General features: G+C 40.6%; 2 protein-coding genes across 52 annotated transcripts in view; both read right to left on the bottom strand.

The window, feature by feature from the left end:
- MADD (MAP kinase activating death domain) overlaps nucleotides 1-21,227 on the bottom strand; it is a 156,920-nt gene extending 135,693 nt beyond the window's left edge. For 8 of the 48 annotated variants that reach the window (XM_089521613.1, XM_089521614.1, XM_089521629.1 and 5 more), the window contains exon 1: nucleotides 21,107-21,217. The gene's annotated coding sequence lies outside the window, so the exon portion shown is untranslated. Of the gene's footprint in view, nucleotides 1-21,008; nucleotides 21,083-21,106 lie in introns of those variants that run through there. The other 40 variants (XM_089521612.1, XM_089521618.1, XM_089521621.1 and 37 more) reach the window with 12 other exon arrangements.
- A 1,739-nt stretch (nucleotides 21,228-22,966) lies between these two features.
- Nucleotides 22,967-27,892, bottom strand: part of NR1H3 (nuclear receptor subfamily 1 group H member 3) — a 56,922-nt gene continuing 51,996 nt past the window's right edge. For all 4 annotated transcript variants that reach the window (XM_089521595.1, XM_089521596.1, XM_089521597.1 and 1 more), the window contains 2 exons: nucleotides 26,180-26,274; nucleotides 22,967-24,901 (listed from right to left, as the gene is read on the bottom strand). In XM_089521595.1, coding sequence (XP_089377721.1) covers nucleotides 24,755-24,901; nucleotides 26,180-26,274 — 242 coding nt within the window. In that variant the 3' untranslated portion in view covers nucleotides 22,967-24,754. The remainder of the gene's footprint in view (nucleotides 24,902-26,179; nucleotides 26,275-27,892) is intronic.

The raw sequence follows: 27,892 nt of genomic DNA, 5'->3' as shown, positions 1-27,892 counted from the left end.
GCAATAAATGCAGAGTTCCTAAGAGTTAGGGTTCCCACAAGCCATGAGTACACTTGATTCAGCCTATATCTTTATCTTGCCTTCTGCAGGATGTTGAGAAACTGGAGCATGTCCAAAGGCAGGCGACTAAAATGGTGAAGGGCCTGAAACCATGCTCTATGAGGAACGACTTAGGGAGCTGGGGATGTTTAGCCTGGAAAAGAGAAGGCTAAGAGATGATATGATAGCCCTGTTTAAATACTTGAAGGGATGTCATATTGAGGAGGGAGCTAGCTTGTTTTCTGCTGCTCCAGGGACTAGGCCCCGGAGCAATGGATGCAAACTATAGGAAAAGAGATTCCACCTCAACATTAGGAAGAACATCCTGACAGTAAGGGCTGTTCAACAGTGAAACACACTCCCTCAGAGTTTAGTGGAGTCTCCTTCCTTAGAGGTCTTTAAACAGAGGCTGGATGGCCATCTCTCAGGGATGCTTTGATTGAGATTTCCTTCATGACAGGGGATTGGACTGGATGGCCCTTGCAGTCTCTTCCAACTCTATGATTCTATGATTCATATTCCCAACCCCTAAGTTTTTCTCTCATGTCCCTTGTCCATACAGTATTTCCTTTCACAACCCATTCCATTTCTCTGCTTTCATTATCAATAGGATTTATTGCTTTAATTAGTACTGGATGTGTCATTTTCATTATCTGTGGTAGAAAGGAAGGACTGGTGCCAGAAAGGGTATGTGAAGTAGGGCAAGAAGATGTGTATCATAATATAGAAGTTGTGAGAAAATTGGACTGTGGGACTGACCATTCACAAGAGATTATGATGTAGGATGAACTAAGTGCAGTCACAAGGGATGCAGGAACTGATGAAAAGAAGCTGCATTTTTCCTACCCCATTTCAGTCAGTATATTTATATTTTCCCCTGAGAAAATTACAAGAAGATAGGTTCCACAGCCTATCCAGGTTCAAGAGTGGGAGGTGTGATTCTAACAAGGTGATTCTGGCAACAGAAGCACTCCTTTTCAGGCTAAGGCGTAACAACTAGAACTGGAGAGGGCTGCACACAGTGGGCTGATAAACTCATTGAAAATTGATCCCAGTACTGCATATCTTTTAAGAGGAAGGCTACATGACAAGGTTTTATGTTCTATGAAAGAAATGGCTCCTTCTAGAATGCCCAGAAAAGAGGAAGTTTATGTTTAGCTTTCTTTCCTGTAGCCACAAGTATTGATTGTGAGAGACGAGGCAGTCTCCAAATCCCACCAAGAAAGAAGTCCACTGGGACAGTGGCATCACTAGGGTTGGTGTCACCTGGCGCAATAACTCATGGTGTCACCTCCCCATTGACCTCCTCCTATATCACACCATAAAAGTCATGTTTTTTGTACTAATGTTACTCATTCCCATATATCACTGAATGTAATGATAATAGTTGTGACATAAACAACAAGCACAATTAAAATTATACTTTTAAATTACAATATCCTAAATGTGTTTACATAGGCATAGTTTCATGTGTTTAAAGTGAAAATCTGGTAAAATGTGATGTTTTTAAAGTTTTTTCTAAAAAATAATTTTGTTAAGATTAAAAATTAATTTTTTTGAAATTTGAAATTTTAATTAAAAAACACTGGGGCTTCTCCTTTCTACTCCTACTGTACCTCATCCCACTCACACTATATCTTCAGCATTTTCAAGGGACTCAGGAGAATGCAACAGCCTGTTTCTGCCAAAAGGCAGATGTTTGAAGAGCAATAGTGTCACCCTCTCTTAGGGTATCACCTGGTGCAGTCTGCATCCCCGGCATCTCCCTAGTGATGCCACTGCACTGGGAAACTGTCGGACGATATAGCAAGGCTGTGTAAGTAATGTAGTGGAACAAGGGTTTCTGAAATACTAGCAGAGATTTGAACAACTGAACAGGAAAGAAACAAACTAAAAATGTGCTAGACAGACAATGGATTATGTGTTTAAGCTTAAGCTAAGGCAACAAACCATGGTTAATGCTAACAGCAGCTTGTTGACTGATAGCATTAACACATCTACCATTAAAATTTAGCTAGCAAGACCTGTGGGGAAAGTTACGTCTTCTCACCCATGACAAGAATGTCATTTTCACACATGCATACAAACATAATTGCATAAACTCTGAAAACTAGTCAACAGTATATAAAACTGTATACAGAACCTATGTTTCGTTTCTGAAGCAGACATCTTAGTAAGAGTTTCCTTGAGGGAAGAAATAAGACTTCTAAGGATGTTTAATCAGTGTGGTGTAGTGGTTTGAATGTTGTGTTTAGGATTCTAGGGGACCAAGGTTCAAATTCCAGTTCAGGCATGAAAATTTACTGGATTGCCTGGGGTGAGTCACATTATCTCAGCTTCAGATCATCTGAAAAAATATCACCATGAAAACCCCATGACAGTTTTGCCTTCAAGTGGCCATACATCTAAAACAACCAATCTGAGCCCCCTTCTGCTTGTGCTTATGTAGCTAACACTACACTGCCCACCCACAAGAGAAAGTTATCAATTCAGTGCTTAATTTTTCTGCATGTATTGCACACACAGGAGTGCCTCATTTCTTTTCTTGATCCTAGGAAGCTGGAAATGCTTTTGCATGTGAGCCTTAAGTGTTGGGGGTTACTCTCTGAATTACAGTGGGCCGTCTGTGGATAACAAAATCCGTGGATGTTCAAGTCCCATTCAATCCAATTCAATGGCATAACATAACATATTTTATTATATAAAATGGAAAATCAAGGTTTGCTATTTGGGTTTTATGCTTTTTCTGAATATTTTCAAGCCGTGGATGCTTGAATCCATGGATGAAAAATCAGTGGATAAGGAGGGTCGACTGTAGTAATAATTATAATCAATCATTGTGGGGGGGGGGGGGGGGCAACGAAGGGACACTATGCTTCCCCCTCCCCTCAAATATATTAAAAAGTTTTATTTACTAAATGTAAGTCAAGTAAATATGGCAAACCGATCACACTCTATTTAGGACACTAGAAAAATTTCTGATTAAAATTTTTCTTCAAAAGCCGTTATCATTGATTCTAGCTAAACAAATGATACAGAAATGAATGGGGGCAGAGACTGCAATCTCTAATCTCCTTCCAGTTCAGAGAGAGGAAGGAATAGGCCTCTTGAAAAAAAAATGAAGCTAACAGCTGATAGCATAAATGCAATCCAGTAAAAAAGATGAAACATAGCAGCAGATGCTGAATAACTTCTAGTGACTTTCAAAATAGTTTCTCCTGGTGTTTGTAAAAGCTGCCTCATTCAACAAAAAGCACTCTCCAGAAAGTACTGAATTCATTACTCTAATCCAAGGCATTGCCTTTTCTACAGGAGATGTTCCACTGTTGAGTCACTCCTTATAAACAACATAACCCATATAAACAATTTATGCCCCATGCAGGAGAAAGCTGTCATTCTTGCTGCACTGGTGCAAAAGAGTATGACTATTGTTGACCTAGGCTGCATCTGGACTGCAGAAATAATCCGGTTTGACACCACTTGAACTGCCATGGCTCAATGCTATGGAATTCTGGGAATTTGTTGTGGCACCAGAGCAAAGCATTCCATAGCACTGAGCTATGGCAGTTCAAGTGGTGTCAAACCGGATTATTTCTACAGTCTGGGTGCAGCCCTAGTTATTAATTTGGCTAATACTGCCAGGCAATTGCAGCAGCGTTGTCTCTGTTTTCCTCTAGTTCTTTCTTTCAGAAGCACATATGATTGCAACAGTTTTGTCATCCATTTTTGGCCTGACCATGCAGCATCCATGCTTGCAGAGGCTGGATAACAGGAGCCTCAGGTAATCTGATTCAGATCAGTCTCCATAGCAACCCAGTCTCTTGTCCCTGGATCACAGCCCATTAGCACTATTTATAGAACAACTGCAGTCTCCCCCTCCACAACACACACACAAATTTCTCCGCACCACCCACATTACAAACAAGATTCACCTGGGCTCTATGGCTGCTCTGAGCCAGCAATTAAACACCACTTTCCAAGTGCCCAGAAGACTGGGACAGCATGACATTTGTACCACATATTACAACTTCCTGGTCACAAGGGCATTTTGCCACACATTGTAGTAATGAACACAGCTCTCTCCCCAACTTTGAGCTAGACCATTAACCACAGAGGCTACTGAGCAACACACACAGAAGGAAGAGGATTTCCCAACACCCTACAGAATTGCTTTCTATGCTCAGGACCAAAAATCAACTTCCATTCACAGCGAGGAATATACAAAGGAAGCAGCAAATTAATTACAAGTCTGGGAGTGCATGTTCCTAATATATGCACACATATACACTGAACAAGAGCCAGCATGGTGTAGTGATTTGAGTATTGGAAGCCCAGGATTCTAATCCTGGCCCGGCCATGTAAACCCATTGGGTGACCTTGGGGAAATGTGTGGTTTGCCCAAGATCACCCAGTGGGTTTCCATGACTCAGTTGGGATTCAACAGTTGTAGTCCAACACTCAAACTACCACACTACATCTGGAATTGCAGTTTAGGGAGGTGTATCTAAAATTCTTAGCTGGAAAGCTCAATAGTCTCACCAAACTACAAATCCCAGGATTCCATAGGAGGCAGCCAAGGCAGTTAAAACAGAACCATAGTACAGTAGCATAATTAAGGAGTGTGAAAGCATCCCTGTTTGTTCGCTGCCTGAATGGTATTCCTGTTCACAGATGGTTAGCAGGCACACCATCAAATAGGAGACTGGCATCAATTTTTCAGCCTGTTCTTTTTTTATTAAGTATTTAACATTGAAACACTATAAAAGGTTTAGACTTACTATCCTATTTTTAAATGTCTGAATTTTTAAAAATTCAAGTAATGATTTAAATTTGAATATACCACTTAAACTGTTTTTAGTAAATCAATTTAATTATGGGGGTTTTTTTCCCCTGATCAAATATAGCAACTGAAAATCCTTGGAACATTGTGAAATTGCTCAAGTTAGTATATTAATATGGTGCATGCACTTTTTAAAATATGGTTTGCTTCACAAGACTAGAGGCTAAACAATTTAATCCACATAGGAAGCACTTTATACTGAGCCAGACCATTGGTCTTTCTAGCCCAACACTGATAACTCTCAGTAGTAGTGGCTCTCCAGGTTTTCATGGAGGATTCTTTCCTAGCCCTACTTAGATATCTCTTAGAATGATGGAAGCCTTGGAGGTGTCCTGTTCAAGTAGTAACCAAGGTTAATTCTGCTTAGCTTGAAAAACCAGAGACAAATGTGGTATCGGACCACAATAAGGCTGGCTGGGAAACTGGTGGCTGGTGGCTTCCATGTCATTAGGGCAACAAATCTATCCTGGGTTTTAATCCAAATTTTAAAAGAGCCGTCCAAAATTATAATCCTATAGGCACTACAGCATACCAACTCATAGGAGATGCAGGTCAAGAACACCTTGAATCAGGGTGATCAGACATCCTCCTTTTCCAGGACATATCCTCCATTCCAACCTTCTGTTCAGGAGGAATTCAAAAATATCCTACATTTTGAGCATGAATTTACATTTATAGTACTGTTGTTAGCTTTAATTTGGTAATGTCCTACATTTTTGAGCCTCCTTGTCCTCCTTTGCAGCTAGTACAGCTCGTCACCCTGGCCTGGAGGGACATAGTTTCTCACCCATCTTTACATGATTTCCAAATAAATGTAATATATCCCTTAACTGTCCTTATGACTGGAAACTAGTGAAGGGCAAAGTAACTCATTGGTACTGCCAGTCCACTAGGCACCAACTGTCACTGCAATGTGATCTAATCATTCTGAAGGAGAGAAGAAAAGGCTGCATTTCACATAACTAATTGTACTAGAAAGCAGTGGTATCCAGCTGGCTTCGGGGCTGGTGTCACCCAGTATGGGTGCCCAGAACGCGCTGCTGGGGTGGTGGTGGCAAATTGACCCTCCTGCCCCCCACTGCCTGACTTGCCTCCCCCCACCCCCCGAAGCCAGCTGGACTGGGAAGGGGCTGCTAGGGGGCAGCTAGGCAAGCAAGACTGAAGGAGGGAACAGAAGGCAGGGCATCTCGTTCAGACTTCTCTGCTGTCTTGACTCCCTGAGAGCCATGGCAGCAGAAGCAGCCAAAATGGATGTGCACACACCCCTTCTTCTGCAGCCTCCCGGTGGCCCATTTCAATTCTGGCACAGCTGCCCGTCTAGAAGGCACCGTACCCCCCACCAGCAGTTGCTGATGGGTGGTGGTGCTGCAGCCTCCTGATGTGGCTGGATCTGGCTGCTCGGCAAGCAAAAAAAGGAGGCGATGCCCCTTCTTGCTTGCCCAGCAATTGCACCAGTCCTACCAGGTGTACCGTCTCACTGGGTGTACACCCACTCCCTGGGGTGTCATCTGGTGTGGTCTGAACCCCTGAACCCACATAGTGATGCCCCTGCCAGGAAGGCAGTTCTTCACCTTCACTGTAAAATGTATTGAGCGGAGCAAATGATACTTGACTATTTATCAGTGCTCTGTGGCACAGTTGACAATTTCTTAAACTAAAATCTGTATTTTAAGTACCAATAACTACAACTACAGTGTATTCCTATATTGCCATATTCTATCATCTACAATATACACAATTACTTGCAGATAGCAATGACATCCATTTGGAGGAAAGCTCACTGTAATACTGTATGGATGGGCTGAGGAATGCTAGGTGGAGAATTACTAATTCTACTCTCTATAAAGTGATATATGTCTTGTTGTGACAGGCAATGTATCTTGTTATGAAGATGAAGTAGAATGAAAATGAAATGCTTAATAAAAAGAAAAAGAAAAAAGAGCCTGTTTTGTGTGTTGCCCCAAGCATTTTGATGGTTTTGACTAGTGATACTTGAGGTTCCAGAAAAAGTGTATAATATAAGCCTAATCCTGCTGTAGTATCCCAGAAGGCATACTGCTAGTATAAATTTCTTTCCCTAAATGGTTTCTGATAGTTTCAGTTATTCATGCCTAATAAATATACCATACAAAAAGTTGACAATGTGTTTATCGAACACACTATAAGTGATGAAAGCATCAACTTCTCTAATTTTTCACACCTATGAAATGTTTGCTCAACTACAGAATAACCAGGTAAAAGAAATCATTCTCTCCTGTACAGCCAAGTAAGCTTGCACACATAAACAGCAGCAGGCAGTAAAGCCAGCAGCTGAGATCAGAATCTTATCTGGCAGAAGCTCCTGATAATGCAGAAGGATTACGGCTGACCTAGAATCAATAGCGTAATCACCTGCCAACAGAATTACTCACTGTCAAAGCAGTGAAATTCTGCCACCTAGCCAATAATTTTTTTTAAAATAGTCAACAGTACAACAGAGGAAGATGGTAACTTCAAAGCATTCAACTGTAATACAGTGGATCCTTGTTATATGCTGGGGTTTGGTTCCAAGATCCCCTGTGAATAACAAAATCCGTGGATGCTCAAGACCCATTAAATATAATGACATAGCAAAATGGTGTCCCTTATAAAAAAAATGGAAAATCAGGGCTTGATATTTAAAATTTATTCTATTTTGAACATTTTCAAACCATGGATGCTTGAATCCATGTATAAAAAGTCCATGTATAAGAAGGGCCAACTGTACAGAGGTGAGAGCTTACAGGCCAAATGTGAAGCCTCGGGCTTTTTGATCCAGATCTCCAGACTCTCCTTAGATCACTAACTAACACCAGCCCGACTCTGCCCTGCTGATATTATTGGCTCCTTCTTTCTCTGTCCCCCAGCAAAAAGCACTGGTGGAGGGAACCTTCTGCAAGCTGGGAAAGGATAATGTCTGAATGTAATTTTTTTTACATTGCACACTGAACAAACATGAATAGTTAACATGTAGCTTTTCCCATTTTCTCCATCAGCCTTTTGAATTGCTGAAATGTGGATCCTGACATGTTCTGACCAAGGCCAATGAGGATGTTGGCAGGAAAAGGGTAGTTCATCCCTGCAGGAGTATAATTTAAAATGTTATCCTAAATTAATTTTTCTGAATTGATTTCACATAGAATCTTTGACATGGGTTGGAAAAGTGCAGCTCTGGAGCAGCACAGACTCCTAAGGATATTTGTGAGTGATCCTGATAGACCTCTTTGAACTGTGCCTTTTTCTGATAAAAAGGATGAAATATTTGCCCTGGTGCTTCTAGGAGCTGCAATTTACTTTTGAAAAGGTTGTTGTGTTTCTCTGTACTTTCAATATTAAAAACATCTGTTTTTCAAAGCAAAAAATAGACTTCTAGCTGCTTTTGCTTCCCCCAGCCCCCAATATTTTGGACAGTCTTGACAAACCCCAAATCTGCCAAAGATGTCCATACTTATAAAAATTAAGATTAATGATAATTTCTAACTATAAATCAAGGACTAAATTCATTGCTAGTCCCAATGAGACTAAATCCTCTGATTCAATGGAAATTACAAAACTGCAGAGTTACTCTTCTCACTTACACAGCTATACAAAGGTTTGTTCTATACAGGACTAAAAACTGAATTTAGGCCAAACCAGGCAGAATCATATAAAATGTTCATTTTCATTATTCTCTACTCCCTCCATCCTCCTACTAACATTTCCTTGGCTTACAGTAAATATTATCCAAAGAATTCTCCAGAAATGCTTTCTCCTCAACAGTCCAAAATATTACTTAGTGGAAAAGTAAAACAAACAAACAAAAATGGTAAGGCAAGATTGCCATGACTAGAAGCAACTGACTGGTGTAACTGGGCTGATACTTATGTAGTTAAGCATTCATGATTCCTACACAGCCCCGAAAGAAACATTTCTTTGTACAATTTATATAGCCAGCCTCTTCCTGTGATACTGTAATAAAGAAATTATATTTAGACTTCATTTAAACATTTGCTATTTTTCTTCACAAGAAAACATTTTTAGACACTGGTATGTAACAATCATACATGATGCATATAGCATACTGCATGTACTACCTTGCTAATACAGTGGGTTAGATTCTAGATCACTGCAGTAAAACAAATATTGTCTTAAAGCAAAGCACAGTTCATGTGAGGGAGGGTGGTACCATCAGCCAGCTATGGTTCACAGTCCATACAACTACAACTTCCAGAATTCCATAACACTGAGCCATGACAGTTAAAAGCGGTGTCAAACTGCATTGCTTCTGCAGATTAGACCATGCACTATATTAGTCTGAACTTAAGCAATTCAGTATTAGCCATTTTTACACAGGACTGGTAGTCACTGAGCTACCAGTATAGTAATAGGTGTCAGCAAGTTATGATAACGAATATATAGCACTATTTTTATCTCTGCATCCTAAATTAAAAATTAATATTGTTCAACTGAGTGTCAGCATGCCATTGTAGTTTCAGTGTTTCACTACAACTGTGCAGACAAGGGTTCAAATTCCCTCACAGTCATGGAAACTGACTAGGCTTTGCACTGAAAACTGGCCCTTAGACATGACTTGCTGAAATAAAACTCTATAGATCCAAATGATAATTAAAAAATTACTAGCCAATGCAACATACCTTTAAACCAGTGCTTCTCAATTATTTTCTGTCATGCCTCCCCTAGGAAGAAGAAAACATTTCGCGCCCCCCGCGCGACTGTAAATAGTATCATTTGTCTATAAAATTGTTATAAGTACACCTCTGCATAACAGAGCCTCGCGCCCCCCTTTATGGAGCCTTGCACCCCCCCTGGGGGGCCCGCCCCACTATTTGAGAAAGGCTGCTTTAAACCAATATTGATTACTAAGAAAACAAGTATACGTGCCTGAAATGTGCCTTTGGAAACATTTTTTATTCTGTATTTTTAAAGCTGCAGTCCTAAGCAGAATAAGCTCAATTTAATGTTGTAGAAATTATTTATGAGTAAACAAGATTGGATGGGATGCACACTTAGTTGTATATCTGAAAAGCATGTGATGCATGCTGTAGTCCTGTATTGTTGTTGTGTGCCTTCAAATTGCTTCCCACTTATGACAACCCTAAGGCAAACCTATCTTGGATTTTTGGGGCTGAGTGTGTGTGACTTGCCCAGGGTCATCCAGTGGGTTTCCATGGCCAAGGGGGAATCGAATCCTAGTCTCCAGAGTCATTGTCCAATGCTCAAAATATTACACAATGCTGGCTCTCTGTAGCCTTGTATACAGAATTCAAAATTTCAGTGCAATGTGATAGTACAACAAATATGACAAAGTCATCTTTAATTTGCTATCTAATGTGTACTTGGGTACTCCATGAATCCTTATTTCTCAGATTTCATTATTCTGGACTCTCTAAACACTTACATGAGAGCCAGCATGGTGTAGTGGTTTGAGGATTGGACTCTGGAAATCAGGGTTAAAATCCCAGTTCAGCCATGGAATCTCACTGGCTGACCTTTGGCAAGTCACAATTTTTGAGCCTCAGAAGACAGCAATGGCAAATCCCCTCTGAAGAAACTTGCCAAGAAAACATGTTCACCTTAGGGGTCACCACAAGTCAGAAATGACTTGAAGGCACTCAACAACAACAAACACTTACATAGAACCTCTGTGGTTGAATTCAAAGATATAGCCATGTTAATCTGTATAATCAGTATGTAGAAATATCTTGTAGCACCTTTGAGACTAAATGAAAGAAAGAAGTTGGCAGCGTGAGTTTTCATAGACTTACGTCTACTTCATCTGGGGATGTAACTTTAGCATAAAAAGCTCATGCTGCCAACTCCTTTCTTTCAGTTAGTCTCAAAGGTGCTACAAGATCTCTCTACATACTGATAGTACATCTGATGCATTAATTTCATCGCTCAAATTAAAGCTCCTTGCATTTCCAGTACATCCAGCTTCTATTTGTTTTTCTGCTACTTAAAACCATCTGAATATTTCATTAACATGAGATTTGTTGACAGAACTAAAGAATTATGAAAGATGTTAAACAGACTGAACACAATTTATTTTTCCTCTAGTTCCCCTGCTATCTATTATTTTGTTCCCCCCAAAGTATGACAAATAAACAATGAAGATTCTTTAGAAGTCATATTCAAGGTTAAGTTGTCATAACACAGTGCCACTATTTTTCTAACAGAGTAGCTGTATCAGCACAGAATTTTATGTAACAGAACTGTAATGATTCATCTGTTTGGTGCTCTAAAATTTTTGATTATATAATCATTTATATAGTTCTTGAATTTTATATATTAAGTCCAAAATCAATTCATAAAAAAAGTATGTGTATATATAATCACATTTCATGTTAAAGTGATTTGAACTGTAAAGAATATATGTTTACTAAGATGTGTCCATTCAAAAAGCCACCTCACCCAATACAGGAATAAACTGCAGGAAAGCCACCAAGGACAGGCTACTGAAAATATTGAAATACCCAAGAAAAGAGAAATATCTTCATCTGAACCCCTCAAAAATTATAAAATTGTTACAAAGTGAGTTTTCATGGGAAGAATATTCCATAATCAAATATGCAAATAATGTGTACATAATTTCAAAGATATCCTCTGATGAAATTGTATAGTCTCATGGGGATAAATCCAATGGTTGCCAGCAGAACATTCTTTCCCTCTCCATTAGGGGCCTTCATGCCCCCCAAACCTGAATCATGAGAATTTCCCAGCTTTCCAAAGATAGTTCTGGGGTTTTCCAGGGGACTACAAGAAGAGAAAGTAGAATTACTTCCTCTCAGTTCTGCTGCATTATGTTGCTCATAGTTCTCATGTGTGTGCATGTTTATGCACATTCAAGTTGCCTTCGACTTATTGCAACCCCATGAATTTCACAGGGTTTTCATAGGCAAGGAATACTCAGAAGTAGTTTTGCCAGTTCTTTCCTCTGAAATATAGCCTACAGCACCTAGTATTTATTGAAAGTCCCCCATTCAAATACTAATCAGGGCTGATCTTGCTTAGCTCCCAAGATCCAATGGGATCTCCTATCTTTAGGGCATTTAGACTACAGTCTCTGCTACAACACCAGTATCCTGCTAAAATTTCCTCCTAGTCAACAGAACTATAGTATCTAGGTCAAGGGAAGTAATAGTGTCACTCTATTCTGCCTTGATCAGGCCTCACCTACAATACTGTGTCCCATTCTGGGCAACATAGTTCAAAAAGGATATTGACAAGGTGGACATTTCCAAAGGATGGTGACCAACCAGAATGGTGAAGGGTCCAAAAACCATGTTCTATGAGGAGAGACTTAGGGAGCTGGGTATGTTTAGCTTGGAGAAGAGACAGTTAAGAGGTGATATGATAGCTCTGTTTAAGTATTTGAAGGGGTGTCATATTAAGGATGGAGCAAGCTTGATTTCTGCTGCTCCAGAGAATAGGATCCAGAGCAGTGGATTCAAACTAAAGAGATTTCAGCTCAACATCAGGAGGAATCTCCTGACAGTAAGACCAGCTTGACAGTGGAACACACTTCCTCAAAGAGTGGTTGAGTCTACTTCTTTGGAGGTTTTTGAACAGAGGCCGGATGGCCATCTGTCGAGGATTCTTTGATTGTGAGTTCCTGTATGGCAGGGGGGTTGGACTGGATGGCCCTTGTGATCTCTTCCAACTCTATGATTCTATGGTTCCATGATTCTAGTCCAGGGATTGGCAGCTATGTGTCTTCAGGAGCTTTCAGATTGCAATTCCTATATATAACCTCTCATCCTTGCTATGTTGATTTTATGGCTGATAGGAGCTGTAGACCAAAAAAATCATCTGGAAAGCCACAGCTGCTTTAAGCAGAAATGCTATACTTGGGGCAGGGGGGAGGTGCTGAAAGGTTCTCAGTGCAACTGACTTCCCAAAATCTGAGCATAATTTTGTCACAGTAGCTTGAAAAGCTGTTCTTTTATACTGTAAACTTTGTTGTTGTTGTTAACTACCCTTGAGTCGGTCTCGACCCATGGCAACCCTGCTGATGAAACATCTCCAAGGCCCTCTATCCTGCTCTGCTCAATTCCTGCAAACGCATACTCGTGATCTCTTTAATAGAGCCCATCCATCTTGCAATGTGGCCCTCCTCTCTTTCTACTTTCCTCTACCTTTCCTAGCATTACTGGTTCCCCCCCCCCCCCCCAATGATTCATGCCTTCTCATGATGTGTCCAAAGTACGACAACTTCAGTTTTATCATCTTAGCTTCTGGGGAGATTTCTGGCTTGATCTGCTCCAGGACCCATTTGTTGGTTGTCCATGAAATTCTTAGCACGCTTCTCCAGCACCACATTCCGAATGAGTTGATTTTCCTCCTATCCTCCTTTTTAACTGTCCAGTTCTCAGATCTATACATGGCAATAGGGAATATAATGGCTTGCACGGTTCTAACTTTTGTGCTCAGTTGTATATCCTTGCATTTTAGGATCTTCTCTAGTTCTTTCATAGCTATCCTCCCCATTCTTAATCTTCTTCTGATTTCCTGGCTGCAGTTTCCATTTCTATCAATGTTTGATTCCAGGTGTGAGAATTCTTTTACTATTTCTATTTCTTCGTTGTCTAATTCCAATTTGTGTAGGCTCTCTGTGGTCATTATTTTTGTTTTCTTTGTTATTATTTATTTATTGGCAGTTTATTGTAAATTGCCAATTCACAAAATAACAGCACTAATTTCTGATTATTATTTTTTCCGTTCGTCAATAGAACCATGTCAACAAAAATTATGGCATGTTTAAGTGCTGAACTCTGAGCCGTCATGAAGTTCCTGTTCTTGCAAAAGAAAACTCCAAAAGAAATCCATGAGTGAATGATGCAAAGACTGTGTCTCACCAGATCTTGCTTCATCTGACTATTTCCTGTTTCCAAACCCTGAAAAGAGTTTGAAAGGAAGGAAATTTTATTCAGAGGTGATATCAGCTGCAGAGCACTATTTCAGTGACCATAAATCAGATTTTTTGGGGAGTGGGGGAACTTGAGAAATGATGTGCCAAGTGCATCAAACTTTAGGGTAAATACGTGGAATAGCATGTAAGTTTCATGGCTCTAGGTTATTCCCTTCTTGGTCAGGTCAACAACTTTTCAGCACCCCCTTGTACAGTTAGCACTCTTTTTTAAGCCATAAATGAGCAAGGAGGAAGGCAACTGTTGATTTATGTAATTTATATTCTACTCTACCCTGTCTTTCAAAAGATCCAGACCATCTTGCAAACAGAACAGAAGCACATGCATAAAACAAAAACTGACCAACAAAAAATTAAGCTAAATTCAGCAGTCCTTCCACATTCGCTGGGATTAGGGGTGAAGGACGCCCTTGAATGTGGGGAAAATGCTAATTAAAAAAAACCTATTCTTTTTACCTGAGAGAATCCCCAGGTTCTCCAGTGCAACACTATGGTCAACATCTGCAAGAGGCTGATTCTAGAAAAATGCTGGAGAACTTACAAATGCCTAGAGAAATGTTTTCTCTTGGAACTTCTAGGCTCTCCCCCACAACTCTATAGTCAAGTTCCTGAAGAACTGTGCTGGAGGACTTAGGGATTCCTAGAGAGAACACATTAATCAAAACCCCAAATAATCAGGTCCCCAAATGGCAAAGCCACAAATGTGAAGGGCCAACTGTAGAAACCACTCCCTAAAATGTCTCAGAAATGTTGCAAGCTGGGTCTAATACGCAATTTCATAAACTCTAGCAAAATATAACTGTTTCAATCTTTTCTCTAAGGATTTATAAAGTTAGTAGGAATTAGTTATGTGGGAATTCTGTGGGTAAATCCTATGGCTGAAAAGGCTCAGCTCTATTTTCTTACAGCTCCTACATCAAAATTCAGTGGAAACTAAACTCTTGAGGTTTGGCGGAGGGGCAGCTCCAGTCATAGATCACTTTTGTAAGTAATGGCCAACACCTTACATTGGGTGCTTGAATAATGGTGTCCAGTACAGTTAATTAATATTGGTCATATATTCTCCTTCTGCTTTGTTCCTTAGTCCTGTACAGCTGAAGTGCTCCTTTCTGCATCAGCTTGAGCTCTGAAGAGTTTTAACAGCAGTCCACATTCAATTCATGGCAGAGAGACTACAAAGACATCTACAAGAAGATTCCTAGTCTCCAAGAAGAGATAAAGATGGTACATCAGTTGCAATTAACTAACCCCCCAAAAAAGTTGTCAACTGTCAACATAAAAGGTCAGAAGTATTATGAGAGGATTACGTAACAGCTAGTAATAATGTCTACGTGTTAGTACCTTTTGTGGATTTGTTTGCACAGCTGTTTTACTATACAGACTGTACTATACAGACTTTACAATACACGACTTGCATGTGAGGAACAGATTCAAGTCTACGAAAGCTCATGCTTCTTTCTTGACAACATAACACTACACTATTATAGTGCTATTATTCCACTTCAACTGCTGTGGTTGCCTCCTGTGAAATTTTGGGATTTGTAGTTTAGTGAGGCCTAAGAGATCTCTAAATGCCCCTCTCTATACTGAGAATCCCAGGATTTTACAGGAGGCAGCCATAGCAGTAAAAGTGAAATAATAGCACGATAACAATGTAATGTGATATTGTCCTAGGGTGCTACAAGCACCCTTTGCAGTACACACCTATATATCTCTATTCAGAAGTGTAAATAGCTCTGTAATCTCAGTGATCTTTATATGCATACCTAAAAACTTTTATAATTCCCTTAAAAATGAAAACTCTGATTGTTTTTACATTGCTTTTGGTCTCCAATTTATTTATTTATTTGCCATATGGTATCCTTTCTTAATACTCCTGATCCTCCAACAATGTCCATCTTCTGGCCAGTTTAGAAAATAATCATTTTCAGAGGATGTAGTATAGCTTCTGCCACCATTTGCCAATTTATTAATTCCTATCTATGTAAACAGAATTAATAAAAGTAGCTAGGTTGGGGAAGTATCCATATGTTCAAACAAATAGATAGACAGCATTTCTCCTCAAAGTATTAGAAGTCAACAGATTACTAATTCCGATACATAATCAAAAGAGAAAGATGAAATCTTATGCACAATAAACCATACCGGAGTATCTCAACAAGTCTCTGCTAAGATGTATATATCTCTATATAAAACACATGGAAGTCATTTCCCCTCTTTTTAACTAGCAACGGACACAGTAACTACTGTACTATGGAGACAGACAGAATCCAGGGTAGATATAATCTGAAGCCTCTTATATGGGTTGAACTACAGTACAAATGTTCTGGAGTAAGTCTCAGCAAAGCATAAAACCATCTGGAGATATCAGAAGCAACTAACGCCACAGTTGGGGAACAAGACAACAGAACAGCTCACTACTGTGTAAATGCAGAAATGTACTTCTTAGCTGACTGCAAGCAAATGTGCGAATGGTCAGATGCTAATATAGGCCAAGTCCTGCAAACAAGCAGTACAATGTACATTTGCACTAGAACAGATGGTGCACACAAGCTATGACAAGCGATTCCTAAGCTACTTAAAGCCTTCCCCTGACTTCCCCACACAAGATGAAATAAGGATTTAATAAACTATTTCTTAACCAGAGTATGAAATACATATCACCCATTAGTGACATATTAATTGTATATACCTGTACAATTACTATGTCAACGCACACATTATATTTTTACACAACATTCTATGCATCACTCTATATATGCATGTAAATACTTAACAGACAATAGAAAGCAGAAGAAAATGGCAATTCCTGACAGCCATCTTTGCTTGCCCCATGCTTTTTCCAATGGTCCCCAAATACTCCCTACCACTTTGAGGAGACTGAAGCCACATTCAAGCAACATTTCCTGGTAGCTTGACACAGCAAAGTGTGAGAGGTAAGCAAAGCCAAGTGATTCATCACCTGCAGAAGTCTTCTTTCAGGCGGCGGCTCAATATGAACCTCCCTACCCTCCTGAATTTTCATCTGAGGCACATATGCAGCAGCCAGAAAGCACAGCTATGAAGCAATCCAAACTTCTCCCAGGGAAAAAGGGACACCTGGGACCTCAGGGAACTGTCATTTCAAGCAAATGGAGAGGCATACAGAGTTGACTTCCTCAGGAGCCACCAAGTTCTCCAGGCACCTCAAATGGGTGGCTCCAGCTTCATGTGCCCTTCAACTTTCCCAATCAACTTTCCCAAAATGTGTACAGAGCCTATTTTAGAAGAAGATATCAGGAAGTGGTCGCAATGGAGACTTTAATGAGTCTAATCTGGCCAGTGGGCTGAAGACACCCCTCACCCAGCAGGTGATGGAGTTTTACCTGTTTTAGTCTGACTTCTGCAAATACTGATATGTGTGTGTGTGTGTGTGTGTGTGTGTGTGTGTGTGTATTCCCAATGGACATATAGAAATTTAAATAACTGTTGTTTCAATATCTTAGTAACAGAGATATAACATTAGCAATCAAACCTATGCAGGATTCCCTTTTCAGAAGATTACGTAAGTTCAATATTGTGTAAGAAGTATGCAATACTGCAGGCATATGTAATTAATATAAATATAGGTGGTGGTGGTAGTGGCGGTGGTTGTGTGCCTTCAAGTCATTTCCAACATATGGCAAACTAAGATAAAGTTGTCACAGGGTTTTCTTGGCAAGGTTTGTTCAGAACAGGTTTGCTTTTGTCCTCCTTTGAGGCTGAGAGAGTATGGCTTGCCCAAGGTCACCCAGTAGGTTTCCATGGCTGAGCAGGGATTTGAACCCGGGCCTCCGGAGCCACAGGCCAACCTCTACACCATGCTGGCTCTAAGTTTAATAAGACTACAGCCTAAAATTTAGGCCCTAGTTGCTTTCAAACATGCACAAAAATATTTTAACCAATGAAAGGAGAAAAAGTGGCTGAGTTTTTCTGATGAAAGTAAATATTTAAGACTGGCTTATACACAAATATTAGATAAATATAAGATATAGAGAACAGTTATTCCCTACAGATGCAAGACATATATAATACCTCTTAGAAGATTACAAGTCATACCAACAGTAAATGTGCTGCTCTCTATATTGTTCACAGAACACCAGAGAACTGTCAGTGCTATCTTCCTTTAAATCATATTTCTTCCTCCTTCTGACTGTTTTAGCCCTAACAGAACAGCAGCTTCCACCATTCTTGGGTGAGCATTTTGTAATTTTCCAGCTGGACACAAGCTCAGAAATGCATATGAGAAGCAAGCAAAAACAGTCATCCCTACCTCTTGCAGGTCATAGTGGAAGCACATGCTCACGCTATTATTTTACACACATTCTCTCACCTTTTCCATGTGGACAGTGGGAAGACCCAGGAGCCTCTGGGATTACCTAAGGCCTGCCACAAAAAACCCAAAGGGCTAGCTGTTGACCCACAGCAACAATAAAGACTCTTGAACTGAGTTTTAGGTTCTTCCTCTGGGCAATGACATTGTTTAGCGTGCAACTACATGTATAAATAATGCAGTCTGCCACCACTTTATCTGGCATTGTACCATTCCTACATAATCCTGGGACTTGCTGTTTTGTGAGGCATAAGCACTCTTTGACAGAGAAGACTAAAGACCTTGTAAAACTACAAATCCCAGGATTCCACAGAATGATGCTATGGCAATTAAAGTGGTATTAAACTGCATCATTTCTTCCCAGGGGAGAGAAGAAACTGCTGGCTATACTGCTGCTTGGCCCTCTGCCTTCCAAGTGCCTTCTAAGAAGCAGTGCCCTCCCTCCAGTCCATCTGGTGCCATCTGGCCATGGAGGGAGAGATGCAGGCCCAGCTCCATCGGGCCTGGCCTGAGCTAAGAAGCCGAGCCTTCCCTCCAGTCCATCTGCCTTGATACAGGCCTCGGCAGGATAAAAGAACTGCTAGACCTGATCCTCTTCCCTACCACCATTCCCTTCTCCTTTTGTGTCTTGTCTTTTTAGATTGTAAGCCTGAGTCTAATTAAAAATAAGAATAATTGTAAGCCACTCTGAGAGCCTTTAAGGTTGAAGGGTGGGATATAAATACTGTACATAAAAGAAATTTCTACAGTGCAGATACACCTTAGGAAAAATGGGACAACTGGGCCCAGCTGCACTTTGCTGTTCTTGTGTGCCTTCACGTCGTTTCTAACTTATGGAGACCCTAAAGACAAGCCTATCATCGGGTTTTCTTAGCCAGATTTGTTCAGAGGAGGTTTGCCACTGCCTTCTCCTGAGGCTGAGTGTGTGTGACTTGCCCAAGGCCGTCCAGTAGGTTTCAAGGCCAACCAAGGGATCGAACTCTGGTCTCCAGAGTCACAGTCCAACACTCAAACCACTATGCCATGGTGGCTCGTTAGTTTAGAGTATTGACTACTGTAGGGAATTTGTTGTTGCTGCTGTTGTTGTGCTACGGAGACCCTAAGGCAACCCTATCATGGGGTTTTCTTGGCAAAATTTGTTCAGAAGAGGTTTGCCATTGTCTCACCATGAGGCTGAGAGTGTGTGACTTGCCCAAGGCCACCTAGTGCAGGTTTCATGACCTTGCAAGGAATCAAACCCTGGTCTCCAGAGTAGCAGTCCAATACTAAAACCACTATACCTCCTTACAATGACTGACCCTAAAATAGGCAGCCTCAAAAGAAGAGAAGGAAGGACCCAAGGGAGCTCAGGGTGGGCACCATCATGGGCACACTGGGACCAAAAATGGGAGGGCGGGTGGCGGGTTCAGATACACACCCACACCCCTCTCTCATGCATATTGCAGACAATACTCTAAACCCTGGTCTTTCCATCAGCAGCCCCCAATGCTGGGGGCTTTACCCCTTCCTGTCCCATCCCCACATGGCTCTGCATCAAAAAAACCCACTTTTGCCCTCCTTGCACTCACAGGGCAACCAGATGTCCTAACTGCAAAGGTGGGCACGGTACATCAAAAAGTAGGACAAAATGGAGGACATGGCCAAATAAAAGCTAACCCCCCCCCCCATACAAATATAAATCCATGCTCCAAATGGAGGACATTTGGAAATTCCTCCTGGAGAGAAGGCTGGGATGTAAGAAATGTCCGGGGAAAGGAGGGCCAGGTTTGGTCATATTCTACTAAATCAAGGGTCAACACTCAGATAAATCCAAGGTGACCAGATGTGTCCTCTCCGCAAAGGAGGACAAGGCACCTCAAAATGTAGGAAATCCAATGAAAAATGCAGGACCTTCCAAAAGAAAAGCTGCGAACACTAATATATAACCCATACTTCTTAGTCATGCTCTAAAGGATGAAAAACATTTTGGAACCCCTCCTGGACAGAAGGATGAAATGTAGGGCATATCCTGGAAAAGGAGGACCACGTCTCACCAACCTGCCCTTAGGTAAATCCAGGTTGACCAGATGCCTCCGAACCCCAAAGGAGGACAAGGCCCCCAAAATGCTGGAAATTCAAGACAAATGGAGGACATGGCCAAAGGAAAGCTCAAAACGCTCATATAAATGGATGCTAGTCATGCTCAAAATGGAGGGCATTGTGGAACCCCTCCTGGACAGAAGGCTGAAATGTAGGACATACATAAATATACTCTGTGTGTGTGTGTATACATATATATATAAATGTAGGATTAAAAAGATGGAAGACATGACCAAAGGAAAGCTCAAAACACTAATATATAAATATAAATGGATGCTTCTCAGTCATGCTGAAAATGGAGGACATTGTGGAACCCCTCCTGGACAAAAGGCTGAAATGTAGGACATATAAATAAATGTTACGCATACATATATATGCACATACACACAAACACATACGCACACACATATGTAGGGCAAGAAAAAGCCCTCCTGGACAGAAATCTCAAATGCAGGACATATATATATATTGTGTGTGTGTATACACACAAATGTAGGACACACACACACACACATATATAGTGTGTGTGTATAAATACACACAAATGTAGGACATATATATATATATATGTATATTATACTGTCTATACACATACACACACACACACACACACACATATATATATAGGACAAGAAAACTGTAGAACCTCGTGGGACCCCCTCCTGGGCAGGAGGCGTCTGAAATGTAGGACGTGTCCTAGAAAAAGAGGACCCAGTCCGGGCAAGAGTAGTGCAGCCTCCCCCCTGCGCCCCTACCTTCCTGCTTGCCAGGGAGGCCCTTCACAGGAGCTCCACCCGCCGCCCTGCCTGCCCCCTTCCTGGGGTCTCTGCTGTGTCACAGAGGGGCGCCTCACCTGCTGTCACTGGAGGAGGCCTCTCCTCCTCCTCTTCGCGCACGCAGCCCAGAGCAGCCCTTCCAGTTCCGCATCAACATACAACGCCCCCCCCCGGCGGAGCGAACCAACGAGAGGGAGGGAGGAGGCGGGCAATGGAGGGAGGAGCGGACGGGAGGAACCATTCGGGCGCCCGCGGGGGGAGCCCACAGCCCTCGAGCACCACGGCCAGCGCCTGCCTGGCTGGGCCCATGCAGGCCCTGCCTATCTATGGGGAACTGAATAGGAAATGTGCCCCCACCCCCACCCCCACCCCCCTCAGGCTCAGCTGGGGCTCCTCTCCCTCATCTAAAACAATAAGAAGAATAAGGATTATTATTTTATCATCACCATCCCCATTATCATTCATATAAGGCCCATGAGGGGGAACTAAATAGGAAATGTGGCAGCACCCCTAAGGCTTAGCTGGGGTCTCTTTCCCTCATCAGCTTTCCTGGGTGCTAATAATAATAGTAATATAATTATTATTACCATCATCACCATTATAATTAATATAGGGCCCATGAGCAGAATACTAAACAGGAAATGTGCAATAGCAAGGATTCTTGTATTAATATTACACTGTATATATACACTCATCCCTCCAGATTTGCGGATTTGATGTTTGTGGTTTTGATTATTCACGGATTTGATTAATATGTTCTCTCTAGGAATATCTAGGTCCTCCAGTGCAACTCTGTGGTTAACCCTAACTAAAGGTTGCACTGAAAGACCTAGAGATTCCTATAGAGAGGACTGTACTAGGCCTTTGTAGCTACTCCAGTGCAGTGCTATGGTCAGTTGCACTGGAGGACCTAGAGATTCCTAGAGAGGTGTCCTTCTCTCAGGTAAAAACATGGTGTTTTTGTTATTTATGGCTTTTCCATATTCACGGGGGTCTTGTGCCCCTAATCCTACCAAATATGGAGGGACAAGTGTACTATATTAATACAAGAGTCTCTGCTACTAAACTTCATATATACATACATTAATTTAAGAATCCTCGCTACTACACATATAGCAAAAGGAATCTTCTCCAAGAGAGTTGTAAACCCTGGACAACTGACTTTTGATAAGCAGATGTGTTGCTTTTACACATGAACACTAACTGATCACTGTCAAGAGCGGAAAGACCTTTGAAAATCTAGGGCAGGAGTCATTATCTGAATATCTCTGCATCCTATTACATTCCATCTCACTCCCACAACTGTATAAATACGCTTTATGCCTGAGCATTGATTATCACTCTGTACTGTATCTGAAGAAGTGAGTTTATATCCATGAAAGCTCAAACAAAAATAAAAACCCATTAGTCTTTAAATGATGCCCTTCATTCCTCCTTTTTATGCTGAAACAGACTAACACTGTAACACAGTTACTTCTCTGAAAACCCTTTGGCAAAGCTGTTATGAAAAATCAAAGTAGAACAATCAAATAACAATTCTACCCTAAAAGATTTTCCAGATAAAACTGCTGCTTCTCCCAGCGGAAAGCAAAACTCCTCAAATGAATGACAAAACATATCTATGGGGGGGGGGGGTTGTAAACATTATCATGATATGGTAATATTTAGCACATAATATTTACAATACTTAAAGAATAATATGGTTTTTTTTCAAAATTATAGTTATTACCATGGTATGAGACATAGTAAAAATGTACACCGCAAACTAAGATGATCTAGATCTATATAATAATTCATTTTCATATTAACTTCTTTTCTTTCACAAGCCTGAGCCTCTCTTTTTTGAAATAATTAGCTCAAAAGCACAATTCTAGAAGATCTTGATGCATCAGAAATGGTTTTTCATGAGACAGCCAACATTCTGTATTAGGCTTTATTCTTCTGCACAAACATTAACACTTTGTGGACAATTAGTTAAAATACAGAATTAAAATTCTGCAATTGCAAAGAGTTATAAAAAAGATTTTACAAATTGTTACAAGCGCTTTACAGAATAAAGGCCAGCAAAAGATAGCAACCTCAAGTGCAAAACAGACATAAAGCCAACACCATAGGTATGGCACTTGCTACAGAATCAACATCATATTGCTTCATGAGGCCAGGCTCTCTGAATGCTTCCAGAACTTAAATTCTGAGAAAGAATCGAACACATATTCCTAAGGTACCAAGGATCCTAAGAGTTAATTCCTGGCATCAAATAACCTGGCATTTAGACAGGAAAGTGTGTTTTCAAGATGACAAGAGAGAAAGCAGATCTGGATCTACTGGCAGATCTCCTAGTGATTTGCAGTAGATTGGCAAGGACTCATAACTTTCAGTTTTTTAACTATAGCACCAACAAAACTGCCCTCTGTTCTAAATTATACTACTGAAAGGAAGAAAGCCAAGAATAACAAGGAATTAATTCTTATCTAGTGGGGCTGCAAGCCTGGATCAGTTCCCATAAGGTAAACAAATTTAGGGGTTCAGAATTATTTACTTCAAAGAGTTACATCTTTTGCACCAGACTTCAGTTGGTGGCTCTCTGGTCTGTAGTTTAAAAGGGGGAAGGGGATTTCACAATCCTCAACAAAATCCTAAACAAACATAGGCGTGTCTAAATTATGCTGAGCTCTGAACAGGTTCAATCTGTAAATATTACACTCTTTATGGGTAAAAATCCCCCAAAGGATAATCTGTAGACAACTTGACATGTTTATGGTAGAGGCAGAGAGATAATAAACATGAATATCAGAACAGATGATGGCCCCTTTATGCTCTTAAGTAACATATGCAAACTGAGTTCTATTGTTGTCAGAAGATATTTGAGGGCAACACTCAACATGTGAGCCTGTGTAGCAAATACTCAACTGGGGTTTTTTTGATAGTGAAAATATTTCTTTTTATTTTGAAGGGGGAAAGATGCTTACCTCTTCCCCAAAACCTTTCTTCAGTTAAATTCCCTTCCACATGAAGGTCCAGATACATATTTAGCTTGCAAACATGTCTGGAACCTAACAAAGGGGAAATAGTTTAGGAAGGGAGCTAGAAACCCAATGGAAGGTCAAGGAAGAGTGACTGGATATGGTTCCACAATACATCAAAATGTACCAAAATACCACATGGAGATATAGTTTGGGGTGAAGGATAGCAGAACTTGGAGAAACTGTAATAGATTTATGTGGCACAGTTATTTCCACATCCACAGGCCCCATTCCAAATAAAGTCAACAAAATGGCACTTATGGCTCCAGCTCACAGAAAGAAAAGAAATGAAAGACCATAAAATGTCAATTATTATTCTGAAGGTCAATGTGTTAAACTGTGAAGCTATGCAGCATGGATCAGGAAGGAGGTTTGCCTTCCAAAGTTCTGAGACGCTTCTGTCTGAATGGTGGGTCCTTGAAATTAAACATAAGGAACTATGTGAAAGAAGAAAACCACTTGTGAAATAAGTAGGGTGAATTCTTCAACTCTACTTTGTTGAGGTTTTTCAGTTGTTGTCTCATTGCTGGAAGACATTAAGTCAAAGACTAAGACATCACCTGGTCCACTTCATTTGGCTTCTACGTTGTCTCTTTAGAGCAAAGAAACAGAAAACCACAGCCTTCTGAGATGACAGCTTCTTGTTAGCAACATGTAAATGACAGGGTAACTAGAAAAGGTCACAGCCCTGAGACAATGTGGTCATTCATTAACATCCCAGATCTCTGAAAGAAGTGGTGGCAGTTTCTTGTCCTGTAGCCGAAGAGCAAACACTTGTTCAGAATGAACGCTACTTAAAGTCCGAAGACTGACCAGTTTCATTAACATCCGTGGGAACATTAGATGATCCTGTAAAGTTGCACACAAAGGGACATTAATGTCAGGAACACTCAAAAAGCCGCTTATCTGTCTCAGCTTGGCATCTACAAAGGACTAAGGAAAAGCAAAGATAGCAAAGCATTTTAGACAGCAAAAGTAATGAATATTAAACCGCCTATGCCAGCCAAATAATTTAATTTCTCACAGCTGCAGTTACATCACAGCTGGCAATGCTCTGTGCCAAAGAACCCATAGATTTTATGCTATCTGCTCAGAACAAATTATACAAACTAGGTATTTGCATAAACTGCTTGGCATACTTTGCATAATGAATTCAAATCTTAGCATTTGCGGGGTTTTTTATTTTACTTTTAAAAAATGGGCAAATAAAGGTGGCGGAAAGATGAAGATAAGGAATTAGGAGCCATTATGTTATGAACTAGGAAACCTGGGAAAGACACATCTGTCATCCTGAAGACACACACACACACACACCATGTCCAAGGCTTCTCTTCCTTTCTAAACAATCAACTTGCAAACTTAAAAATATTCTTTCCCTCCCCACTGCCACTTGTCATCCCTAACTACATGGACTTTGGTTCAAAGACTATAATCAGTATCCAGCATCCTCCACTAAAAAGACAGCTAGTTATCTCCAAGGAGTCCATTTGTTAGGTCTATATATAAAAATCCATGTTCTTTCTTATCCTTTCATTCATAGCACTGACTAAATGTCAAAGAACAGAGAGTGGATCATAGCTCAGTAGTAAAACATGGGAACATTACATTTCTGGATTTATGTACTTATAATTTGTTATTATATATATTTGAATCCCGCTCTTTTCTGGGAACTGGGACCCAGAATGGCTCACTGTTTGTTTGTTTGTTTGTTACTGAATGGTAGCTCCTAGAATTTCCATGCTGCTGGAGAAATTATGAGAGTTATAATCCAAAACAGACATTTTCAGTTCTCAGCAACACTGCATGCAGAAGGTCCTCTCTCCAACACGTAGCATCTCATCTCCATTCGAAGTTAGAAGAATTTCATACAGAACAACTGGAAAAAATCCTTGCCTGAGACCTTTCAGAATGGATGCCAGTCAGAGTAGTCCTGGATTAAATGGACCAGTTGTCTGACCCAGGGTAAAACAGCTTTATATGTAAACAACATCATTTGTTAAACTATGTTGGCCATGCAGCAAACTCAACCCATTCAGACATCAAGGGAAGAATATGTTTTTAATTAGAAAAAAATTCCTCAGACATGTGACAATGCAAACTTTGTCAGAGCTTAGCCAAGACACTTACGTTTGGTCTGTGGATACAGATGTAAGAGTGAAGGGCTTCTACATATGTATGTTGCAGATTTTCCACTAGATGCTGGTTTTGAACATTTGGCCGGTCTGTAAATAAGCAGGTTATAGCTTTAAGGATGTGTATATGCAGGCTGGGCATATGAAGACCTCTAAAATTAAACCCAAAGCTTGGGGAAATTGTTAAGGATTTGGGAGGAGATGTATTTATTTATTTATTTATTTATTTATTATCCCATCTTTCACCTGGCATGGGACCCAAGGCAGCTTTCAATTTAAAAGAAAGTTCAACTAATATCTTATACAAATGTTTTTAAAAAACAATTAAACAAGTAATGCTATTAGTAAGGCACATAGTTAAAACAATGTCAAGAACATTTAAAATATACTCTAAAAGATTAAAATACAGCACACCACACTCAAAACACCTTTCTGCCACATGATTTAAGAACCAAAGACCTACTAAATAAAAAAAGTTTTTGCCTGCCATGAAAAAAGAACAGACAGGGGACCCACCAAACTTCCATGGAAGAGACTTCCACAGCCTGGGAGCAGGCACTAACAAGGCTTTCTACTGTGCCTTCACTATTCATTACTGTGATAATGGTGGAATGGAAAGAAAGTCCTCTCCTGAAGATCTTAAAAGCCAGGAAGATAGGGAAATAGATATAGTCTTTTATATTGTTTTGCCTCAAGCTATGTAGTGTTTTAAAGGTCATAACCAGAATGGTGTTCTGCCTAAAAATGGACCAGTAGCCAGTGAACCTGTTTCAACAGGGGGGGGGGGGTGTTATATGTTTTCTGTAACCAGCCCAAGTCAGCAATCTGGCCACATTATTTTGGACCTGCTACTGTATCCAATCAGTTTCCAAAGGCAGCCGAGCATACAGTACATTTTGTTGTTGTTGTTGTTGCTGTTTGCCTTCAAGTTATTTCAGGCATATGGTAACCCTAAAGCCTCATGATAAGACCCTATCATGGGGTTCTACTGGCAAGATTTGTTCAGATGGAATTTGCCTTTGCCTGCCTCTGAGGCTAAGAGAATGTGACATGCCCAAGGTCAGCCACTGGCTTTCCATGGCCAAGTGGACAAAGAAATCATAGAATCACAGAGTTGGAAGAGACCACAAAGGCCATCCAGTCCAACCCCTGCCATGCAGGAACTCTCAATCAAAGCATCCCCGACAGATGGCCATCCAGCCTTTGTTTAAAAACCTCCAAGGAGGGAGATTGCACCTGCTCTCCAGAGTCATAGTCCAAAGTTCAAACCACTAAACAACACTAGCTCTGTACAGTATTTTACAGTAATCCAAATGGAACATAATAAAGGCATATGTCATTGTATCCATATCTGACATCTCCAGGAATGGGCACAACTGGTTTACCACTTTCTGGCCTCCACTGAAACCTGGACGTTCAGACTCAGATCAAGTTGAGGACGACACCCAAGCTGCAAAATGGAGATTACATCTAACCCCATGTAGCACAGCTGACTTCCTATTTTCTGATCTGTCAGCTGATTGACCAGATTGACTCTTGTCTTGTTTGGATTAAGTTTCAACTTGTTCGCCCTCATCCAGTCCACTAATGACAGCAGACACTGACACAGTTCCAAAACAACTTCCTTGGAATTAGATGGGAAGAAAAGATAGAGTTGGTGACACCGAACTTCAAAACCCCAAATAACATCTCCCAGTTTTATGTATAT

The sequence above is a fragment of the Sceloporus occidentalis genome, unplaced genomic scaffold (genome assembly GCF_023333645.1).
Source record: "Sceloporus occidentalis isolate IW3139 unplaced genomic scaffold, rSceOcc1.0.p SCAF_4, whole genome shotgun sequence".
Classification (NCBI taxonomy): Eukaryota; Metazoa; Chordata; class Lepidosauria; order Squamata; family Phrynosomatidae; genus Sceloporus; species Sceloporus occidentalis.
This window is presented reverse-complemented; position numbering and strand designations above follow the sequence as displayed.